Source organism: Chiloscyllium plagiosum, chromosome 51 (genome assembly GCF_004010195.1).
Source record: "Chiloscyllium plagiosum isolate BGI_BamShark_2017 chromosome 51, ASM401019v2, whole genome shotgun sequence".
Lineage (NCBI taxonomy): Eukaryota > Metazoa > Chordata > Chondrichthyes > Orectolobiformes > Hemiscylliidae > Chiloscyllium > Chiloscyllium plagiosum.
The window spans coordinates 3507058-3517951 of record NC_057760.1 but is presented as its reverse complement, the minus strand read 5'-3'; the positions used below and the strand labels follow the sequence as shown (position 1 = coordinate 3517951).

The 10894-nt window shown below is 41.7% G+C and overlaps 2 protein-coding genes across 2 annotated transcripts in view; one reads left to right on the top strand and one right to left on the bottom strand.

Annotated features, from left to right (window-relative positions):
• The window catches only part of LOC122544734 (ankyrin repeat and death domain-containing protein 1A-like), a 124216-nt gene that overhangs the window by 58378 nt on the left and 54944 nt on the right, over nt 1-10894 (bottom strand). The window lies entirely within an intron of this gene.
• LOC122544733 (mucin-3A-like) overlaps nt 1-10894 on the top strand; it is a 14888-nt gene that overhangs the window by 2176 nt on the left and 1818 nt on the right. Inside the window, exons 2-3 of the mRNA XM_043684040.1 lie at nt 4206-10590; nt 10633-10894. Coding sequence (XP_043539975.1) covers nt 4289-10590; nt 10633-10894 — 6564 coding nt within the window. The 5' untranslated portion in view covers nt 4206-4288. The remainder of the gene's footprint in view (nt 1-4205; nt 10591-10632) is intronic.

The following is a 10894-nucleotide window of genomic DNA, read 5'->3' as shown; positions in this document are numbered from 1 at the left end:
GTGGTGGAGGCTGGTACAATTGCAACATTTAAGAGGCACTTGGATGGGTATATGAATAGGAAGGGTTTGGAGGGATATGGGCCGGGTGCTGGCAGTTGGGACTAGATTGGGTTGGGATATCTGGTCGGCATGGATAGGTTGGACCGAAGGGTCTGTTTCCATGCTGTACATCTCTATGACTCTAGGGCTGTGGATAGGGCTTTCAACTAAATAGTGAGGGGTAGATTTAGACGCATGGAAAATTATGGAAAATATTAAAGGGGGAGGGGGAGGGCTCAGCAGAGATTATTAAATTTTCCAAAACAATTAAGAGGACAGAGCGTATGGAAAGGGTTAGGGGTCTAACTTCTGGCACAACAGATAAGGAGACAATTATGAGAAGGGGCATGGTCAATGCAGGACTGAGGGTGTTTTATTTAAATGCATGCAGTATATGAAACCAGCTTGAAACAAGGATTGAAATTGGCAGATATGATGTTGTGGGTATCACAAAGACGTGCCTGCAAGGAGATCAGGGCTGGAACCTAAATAGCCAAGGATATGAGTCTTATCGAAAGGACAAGTGGATGGGTGGGGGCTTGCAGCATTGTCTTGTTTATATGAAATGAAATTAAATCATTAGCAAGAAGTGATACAGAGTCAAAATGCATAGAATCTATACGGGTAGAGTTGAGGAACCTTAATGGAAAAGTAGTCAGAAAGAAAATAAATCAGAAGATAAACAAGGCATGTAAGAAAGGCAAGATTATAATAATCATGGGCGACTTCAATATGAAGGTGGATTGGGAGAGTCAAGTTGGTAGCAGATCCCAAGAAAAATAATTTGTGGAATGTCTACAAGATAGTTTTTCAGAGCAGCTTGTGGTAGAGCCCACAAGGGATCAAGCAGTTCTGCATTTGGTCATATGTAATAGGCTGACTTCATTCAGGAGCCTAAGGTGAACCAACCCCTAGGGGACAGTAACCATGATATGATGGAATTCACCCTGCAGTTTGACAGGGAGATGGAATCAGATGTAATGGTATCACAATGAAGTAAAGGGACCTACAAAGATGTGAAGGAGGAGCTGGCCAGAATTGATTGGAAGGGGAACCTAACCCTAGCAGGGAAGGCAGTGGAACAGCGATGGCAGGGGTTTCTCTGGGTAATTCACAAAGCGCAGCAAAACCTCATTCCAAGGAAGAAGGAATATATTTTGTTTTTTCACCTGACGAAGCGGCAGCGTTCCAAAAGCTTGCGATTTCAAAGAAACCTGTTGGTCTGTATGTCTGCGTGGGTTTCCTCCGGGTGCTCTGGCTTCCTCCCACAGTCCAAAGATGTGCAGGACAGGTGAACTGACCAGGCTAAATTACCCATAGTGTTAGGTGCATTGGTCAGAGGGAAATGGGTCTGGGTGGGTTACTCTTCGGAGGGTCGGTGTGGACTGGTTGGGTCGACGGGCCTGTTTCCGCACTGTAGGGAATCTAGTCTAATCTAATAAGAACATGGTGTCGTGTGACCTCGGACTTTGTCCACCCCAGTAAAACACTGGGCACCTTCACAGCAAGAAGAAACATACTAAGGGGGAGGATGACAAGGGAAGCCAGGGACAGCCTGACAGCAAAACAAAAAGCATATAGTGTGGTGAAGATTGGTGGAAAGCTGGAAGATTGGCAAGCCTTTAAAAACCAGCAGAGAATAACTAAAAATCAATTGGGTGTGGGGGAAGATGAAATATGAGGCTAAGCTAGGTAGTAATGTAAAAGAATATTGTAGGAGTGGTTTTAGAAACATAAAAGAGATTCAAGAGTGGACACTGGACTGTTGGAAAATGAGGCTACAGAAGCAGCACTGGGGAACAAAAAAATGATAGAGGAGAGATAGGGACTTTTCTTTAATAAACTTCAAGAGAGTTGGGGCAGAGATGAGTGTCGTGACCTTCACTCTGGAGAAGGTGCTGGGGAAACTGAAAGGTCTGAATGATTCATCATCCTGACCAGATGGACTACCCAGATTTCTGAAGGAGATAGCTGAGGACATTGTAGAAACATTGGTGGTGCTCTTTCACAAATCATTGGAGTCAGGGAGGGTTCCAGAGGATGGAGAAATGGCTAACATAACACCATGTTTAAGACAGGAAGGAGGCAGATGACAGAAAAGATGGGCTGGTTAGCCTGACCTCAGTCATTGGTAAGATTTTGAATCCATTATTAATGATGAGATTAAGGCAATAGGGCTGAGTCAGCACAGCTAGGTTAAGGGGACGTCATTTTTGTTAGAATTCTTCAAAGAAATTATTTGAGGGTGGAAGGGTAACTCAGTGCTTAGCACTGCTGCCTCACAGCGCCAGGGACCCAGGTTCAATTGCTTCCTTGGGCAACTGACTGTGTAGAGTTTGCACATTCTCTTCGTGTCTGCGGGGTTTCCTCCCACAGTCAATAGATTAGATTAGATTCCCTACAGTGAGGAAACAGGCTCTTCAGCCCAACAAATCCAAACTGACCCTCCAAAGAGCAACCCCCCCAGACTCATCTCTCCACATTTATCCCTGACTAATACACCTAACACTATGGGCAATTTAGCATGGCCAATTCACCTGGCCTGCACATCTATTGGACCGTGGGAGGAAACCGGAGCACCCGGAGGAAACCCACGCAGACACAGGGAGAACGTGCAAACTCCACACAGTCAGTCACCTGAGGCTGTGCCACCGTGCCACCCTGTGCAGGTTAGTTGGATTGGCCAAGCTAAATTGCCCTATAGTGTGTCCAGGGATATGCAGTCTCGGTGGGTTAGCCATGGGAAATGCAGGGTTACAGAGATGAGGTAGGGCAATGGGTCTGAGTGGAATGCTGTTTAGAGGATCGCTGTGGAGTCAACAGGCCAAATGCCTGGCTGCCACATAGTAGGGATTCTATGAGATAACAAGCAAGTTAGACAAAGGAGAGCCAGTGAATGTGATCTATCTAGACTTCCAGAAGACCTTTGACAAGATGTCACTCAAGAGGCTGTTAAATAAAATAACAGCCCATGATGTTAGGGGCAATGTACTGGCATGGATAAAAGTTCAGTTGACTGGCAGAAAGCAGGGAGTGGGGATAAAGAGGACATTTTCAGATGGCAGCTGGTGACCAGTAGAGTTCCACATGGGTCAGTGTTGGTCCACAACTAGTTCCATTATACATGAACGATCTGGATTAACGTACTGAGGATATTGTTGCTATGTTTACAGATGCACTTTGGTAGGAAGAAAAGAATTGGAGACTATTTTCTAAACTGGGAAAGGTGTTGGAAATTGGAAGTACAAAAAGACGTGTTCTAGTTCAGGGTCGTTTTCAGGTTAACATTCAGGTTCACTTGGCAGTTAGGAAAGCAAATGCAATGGTAGCATTGATTTCAAGAGGATTAGAACGCAGGTGCAGAGGCTATAGTCAGACCACATTTGGATGTATGTGAGCAGTTTTGTGCCTCATATCTAAGGAAGGACACGTTGGCATTGGAAGAGCTCCAGAGGACGTATCCAAGAATGATTCTGGGGGTGAATGGTTTGCCATATGAAGAGCAGTTGAGAACTCTGGGTCTGTACTCAATGGAGTTTAGAAAGATGAGGGGGGGGGGGGTGGTTCTCATTGTAAACTTACAGAATACTGAGAGGCCTGAATAGAGTGGACTTGGAGAAGATGTTTCCATTAATAGGAGAGACTACAGGGCACAGTCACAGAGTGAAGGGACAACTGTTTGGAACTGACATGAGGAGGAATTTCCTCAGCCAAGGAGGTGGTTAATCTGTGAACTTCATTGCTGCAGAGGGCTGTGAAATCTAAGCAAGAATCTTAGTAAGGGAATCAAGGATTCCATGGAGAAGGCAGGAGAATGGAGTTGAGAAATCTATCTGCCCTGTTCACACCCAATAGACTGAATTGCCGAGCTCTACTCCTATATCTTATGGTCTTTTGGATCAAATGTTGGAAAAAAGGTTGTGTAGAGTCAAATCTTTTGTTGACTGGTGGACTGAATGGCTGCCTCCTGTGCTAAAAATGTCTATCAGTCTATGAGTAAGCAAGTCTATGAAAGTTAAAATTAACAACTGACCCAAGGATGCAATTTTCCTGAGTTGTGAAAGGCATCAAGTATTTAATTGTTGATTAGTTTGAAAATAAAATTGGATTCACCTTTAACTTGATCTAGAGGCAGAAAACTGAACCTGTATTTCTTTCTGATATAGTTCCAGAAGATTTGAGGCGCTTCAGACGTGACAGTGGATCACTCGGTGATATAATTTTTGACTTTTACGTGAAAAATGCAACTATGCCATTGTATTTGGAAAAAATGTTAGAAGACACTGGTGACCTGATGTATAACACAGCTAAGGAAGACCATTTCCAACCTACATCTGATCAATCTAAGCACAGTGATCCTTATGTGACACAAAACAAAGGCAATATAAGAGGTGATAGTCTTCCTTATCTGGACATTGAAGCTTTGGGCACAGATCTTGATGCGGAAAAGTCAGCGGATTCCCCTCATGCTCCATCTGATGTAGAACAAGAACTGCAGCTCTTTTACCAAATGTTTGAGGACTATTTGAAGTTTAAAGCTCACAGGACACAAAAAGAAGCATCAGATACAAGGAACAAAATAGAAACAACCTGTAAAAAAATACTTAATGAAAAAGGATCAAAGGAGGCTTCTTGGAAGAAAAACCAAGGAGCTGTCAGTAAAAAGTCTGGAGGCAGCCCTAGTTACCCACATGAACAAACCATGAGTGGGCACTCTCAGGTCGAAAAGTCAACAGGCCCAATTCACAAGAACATTTCTAAGCAGGAAAAAGAATTTTCTTCATTTGAAAGTCTTGTTAAAACAATGCTTAATACTCTTCCCAATGCTTCGAAAGAGTCTCCCACGCAGAAAAAAGAAACAGAATATATCCCAAACCAGTTGAAGCCAGGCTTTTCAATGAAAGAGTCAATCATAATTGAGAGCATTCAGCACATTAGTAATGATGTGATTCCAACTGCAAAGTTCTCCCAAACATTGTCAACTCTGAATAAGACTACTGGAAAAGAACCTCAGAAATATGGCTCACATTCTCTAATCACAGCGCCTCAGAAAGATTCCTTCTCCATTTCAGCCAAAAGACCTCAGAAAAATGAATTCTCCAAGTCGACCAAAACTCCCCAGGCAGATAACCTTTACAAGTCAAGTACAGCTCCTCAGCAAGATATCTTCCCCGTGTCAACCACAGCACCTCTCAACAATGGCTTCATGTTCAATACATTTCCTCAGCACAATGCCGCCTTCATGTCAAACACTGTTCCTCAGCAAAATAATGTCTTTACATCAAGCATAGTTCCTCACCACAGTGAATTCTCCATGCCAGCTACAGTTCTTCAGAAAAGTAATTTCTCCATGTCAACCATAGTTCCTCAGAAGGGTAATTTCTCCATGTCAACCATAGTTCCTCAGAAGGGTAATTTCTCCATATCAACCATTGTTCCTCAGAAAGGTAATTTCTCCATGTCAACCATAGTTCCTCAGAAGGGTAGTTTCTCCACGTCAACCATAGTTCCTCAGAAAGGTGATTTCTCCATGTCAGCTACAGTTCCTCAGCCAAATGCCTTTTCCATGTCAACTACTGCATCTAAGCAAGATAGTAGCTCAAACACACCAACCAACATACTTCAAGAACACGTCTCATCCACTTCAGTCAAAGGATCTCAGAAAATTGACCTTTTCACTTCAACAGAAGGATCTCACAAACACATCTTACCAACTCCAAACAAGCCAATTCACAAACATGGTTCAGGCACACCAACTGGGATATCTCCAAAGCATAGTTCACCTTATTCTACTAAGCCATCTCAGAAACATGGCTCACCCACTCCAACCAAAGTATCTCAGAAACATGGCTCAGCCACCCCAACCAAAGTATCTCAGAAACATGGCTCACCCACCCCAACCAAAGTATCTCAGAAACATGGCTCAGCCACGACAAGTAAATCACCTCAGAAATATGGCTTACCCACCCCAACCAAAGTATCTCAGAAACATGGCTCGCCTACTACAAGTAAATTGCCTCAGAAACATGGTTCACCAACTACAACCAAAGCATCTCAAAACCATGGCTCAACTACCACTACCAAATCACCACAGAGATATGATTTACATACTGTAACCAGCCAATCTCAGAATCATAGCTCATCTACCGTAACCAAACCTTCTCAAAGGCGTGGCTCACCCACCACTACCAAAGTATCTCAGAAACATAGCTCACACAGTCCAGCCACAAGCCATAATGTAACCATGGGTGACATTAATACTGCACTAAATTTGCTTCAATCAGGAGGCCTTCACCCTCTAAAAAGCCACTCATTAGCCATGAATGACACAGAAATTAATCAACAGATCCATCCAAAAAATGACTCAACCACAGAAAATACAAGAACTAATCACCAGAGAGGACTGCTCAGGAGTTTGATCATTCCTGAAGGAGATCTTCACCATCAACATATATTTAATCCAATTTTAATCAGTGAACAAGTAACGAGCATTCCTTCTCATAATCAGCTATCCTTAGGGCAACAATATAAAGTAGACAGATCAGCACAGCAAGATAATCAGGGATTGTCACAGGGTCTACCAGAGATCACAAAGAATTCTGACTTACCTTCTCTTGAAAATTTAATGAACGATTTGGACAAGCAGTTCTCAAAACGAAAACCAACCACGAATGACATAAATAATATCAAAGCTGCCTTAGATCAGTTGAATGTAATACTATCAAAGACTGAAAAGAATGAAATTTCTGAAGAAACTTCTCAAAGCACTACTAAAGAGGTAACACTGGAAAAAAAACCTTTCAAAAGAGAACAAGGGTCAACGCAGCCAAAGCAAAGCCAGGGGTTGATTAATGAAATGAATGAAGGATCAGTCAGAGGTCTCTTCATTCATAATGGAAGTCTCAAGTATGACCATGCTGAACAAAAGAGGGGATTGCCTAATAGAGAGACACAGAGTAATATAGTCATGAGCTTCTTGGATAGCCAAAATATCCTAGGTCAAAAACAAGTTACAGAGGAGCTGAAACATACAAATAAATTGTTAAAAGGGCTATCAAACTCAACATCAGAGGAGCCCAATGTGCAGCAGCTGGAAAATCTTCTAATTGAAACCAAAAAAGAGTTTTCTCGAAGAAATCCCAATGAAAATGATGTAGGTATCCTTGAAAATGCATTAAGACAACTTGATGTAATTGCATCAAATGGGAAAAGCATCATTAGGAATAGCAGGTCCCTGACATCCTCCAACAGGCCGAAACAAAATGTGCCCCAAAGTGGGACGCAGATATTCTCCTTTCACAATCATACTCCAAATTCTGCTTTGAATAGCAAATCTTTTATGATTTTCCTTACTTCTACCCAACACGCTTCTCTGAATAGAAGACTGTCAATGTCCTTTCATATTCCTGCTCAAAGAATATCCACACCAATGTTGCACAGGAACAAACCTTCAACATTATCCCAAAGTCCTATGCAAAAGGTTCCTGTAAATAATAAATCTTCAATTTCTCACTACATGCCGAAGTTGAATACATATGTTAGTAGAAAGTCATCAATGATTTCCCACAATCATAATCAAACATCTCAGCTTAGCAAAAGGTCTTCTCCAGAACCTCCTCATTCTAATATTAGGGGCTCTTCAATTTATTCCCAAGCCCTTAAACACGATGAACCAATGAATTTCAGTTTTTCAGTATCTCCACCCAGTTCTACTCAAGATGCATCCAAAAATTTAAAATCTAGAGTTTTGTTCAGTCCTCATAAGGATCCTTTTAACAGAATCTCTCCAGTGACTTTCCATGGGCCCAGTCAAAATCCTTCTAGGAACAGAATTCTATCAAGAGTTTTCCATCCTGCTTTTCAAAATGCTTTCTTGAAAAGATCATCAGTGCTTTCCCACGGTCTAAATCAAAATATTGCTATGAATGGAGGACCCACATCATATCCTCATAATCTTGAAAACATGAAACTTTCACTTGCTTCTCCTCAAAACATTCATCTGAATACAGCACCCTCAACACTTTTGCCTGGACCTTTTCAGGGTAATCCTATGGATGGACAAAGCCCATGGTTTCCTCATATCGATACTCCAGATGGAGTTTCACTTTCCCACTTTCCAACACCATCTATTACTGTAAATACAAGATTTTCACCTTACCACAGTCACATACATTCTGCCCCTCAATATAAGAGATCTTTACAACTTTCTCAAAAGCACACTCCGCCATTTGCATCCGGGAATAAGCAAGCTTCAAAATCTTCCCATAATCGTGCTCCATCCGTGTCTGGGAGTAAGAGATCTTCAAAACCTTCCCATAATCGTGCTCCATCCATGTCTGGGAGCAAGAGATCTTCAAAACCTTCCCATAATCGTGCTCAGTCTGGTTCTGGGAATAAACGCACTTCGAAGTCTCCCCATAATCGCACTCCATCCACTCCTGGAAATAAGCGATCTTCAAAATCTTCCCATAATCGCACTCCATCTGGTTCTGGGAATAAGCGAGCTTCCAAATCTTCCCATAATCACACCTCATCTGCCCCTGGGAAAAAACTATCTTCAGAATCTTCACACAATTCCACTTCAACAGCCCCCCTGAATATAGTATCCACAAGGGTTTTCAATGCTCTTCCTCAAATTACTTCTATGAGTAGACAAATTCCACACTTTCATTATACTCATACTCCAAATATCCAGAAAACTAGTTCACCAAGCACTTCACATAATCGCAGTCCAACTGCCCCTGCAAATATAACATACTTAAAGATCTTCAGTGTTTCGCCTCAAGATACTCTCATCAATGGACAAATTCCACAGCATCAACTTCCTCATCCTCCAAATATCCACAAAAATAAATCACCAAACCCTTCAAGTAATCTCAGTCCAACTGCCCCTACGAGTGCAGTAGTGTCAAAGGTTTTCCTTGTCACTCCCCAGACTATTGTTTCGAATGGACAAATTCCACAGCACCAAGTTATTCGTCCTCCAAATATGCGCAAAAATACCTCACCAAACCCTTCACATAATCCCAGTCCAATTGCCCCTATGAATATAGTGTCTTCAAAGATTTTCATTCTTCCTCCTCAAGATACTGTTAATAGACAAATTCCACAGTTTCATTATACTCATATTCCAAATATCCAGGAAAATAGCTCACCGAGCCCTTCTAATCCCAGTCAAACTACCCCTACGAATATAGTATTGCCAAAGTTTTTCATTGTTCCTTCTCAAGATATTAAGAATGTACAAATTCCACAGTTTCATTCTACTCATGCGCCAACTCTACAGAAAAATAGCTCACCAAACCCTTCACATTATCCCAATCCGACAGCCTCTATGAATATTGTATCGCCAAAGGTGTTCATTGTTCCTCAAGATACTCTCACCAATAGACAAATTCCACGCTTTCATTATACTCATATTCCAAATAGACAGAAAAATAGCTCACCAAACCCTTCACATTATCCTAGCCAAGCTGCCTCTATAAATACAGTATCTCCAGAAGTTTTCATTTTTCCTCCTCAAGATACTCTCACCAATAGACAAATTCCACAATTTCATAGCACTCATGTTCCAAATATACAGAAAAATAGCTCACCAAACCCTTCACATTATCCCAATCCGACTGCCTTTATGAATATTGTATCGCCAAAGGTGTCCATTGTTCCTCCTCAAGCTACAAACAGACAAATTCCACGTTTTCATTACACTCATCCTTCAAAGCGCCGTAAAAATACCTCACCAATCCTTTCCCATTATCCCAGTCCAACTGCTGCTGAAAATAGCAGACTTCCGATAAGCCCTCATATTTTTAGCCATAATGCACCTGTGAATATGGTAACCCCTAAGTTCTCAAATAGCTTTTCTCAACCTACATTGGGTGATAGACAAGTCGTACAGTTTCATCATGAATATTCACCAAAAGTACTTACAAATAAAGCTTCAAACCCTTATGTTGCCTCTTTAATTGCTGTTGCAAATAGGAAACCTTCAACCCCTCCCCAAGAACACCATAAAATGTCTCCCATGCATCAAAAAACCCGACACTTATATCAAATTCATTCTCCAAAAGTCCCTAAGTATAGATTTTCACCATCCAACAGTTTCACTCATATTACCCCAGTGAATAGATTATCTACAAAGGGTTCCCGCAAGCCAACTTCAACTATATTGATGAATAAGAAAACTTCAAAACCTTCCCACAATAAACTTCCAGCTGCCCCTGTGAATAAGAAAACTTCAATACCTTCTGGCAATCCTATTCCAACTACTCCTGTGAATAGAACATTCTCAACAATTCTGAGTGGTTCAAATGGTCAACAGATTCCAGGGTTTAATGAAATTCATAACCAAAACACTTCTAAAACTAGATTTTCAAATTCGTCTTATATTCCCAACCCAACAGATTCTATTAAGAAGAGAACTTCAAATCATTCCTACAATCCCACTACAACCATAGTGAATAGAAAATCATCAAACCATTCCTACAGTCCCACGCCAAATACCCCTGTCAATAGAACAACTATCCGTTCTTACAGTCCCACGCCAAATACCCCTGTCAATAGAACAACTAACCGTTCTTACAGTCCCAATACCCCTGTCAATAGAACAACTAACCGTTCTTACAGTCCCATGCCAAATACCCCTGTCAATAGAACAACTAACCGTTCTTACAGTCCCACGCCAAATACCCCTGTCAATAGAACAACTAACCGTTCTTACAGTCCCACGCCAAATACCCCTGTCAATAGAACAACTAACCGTTCTTACAGTCCCACGCCAAATACCTCTGTCAATAGAACAACTAACCGTCCTTACAGTCCCACGCCAAATACCCCTGTCAACAGACGAACAACT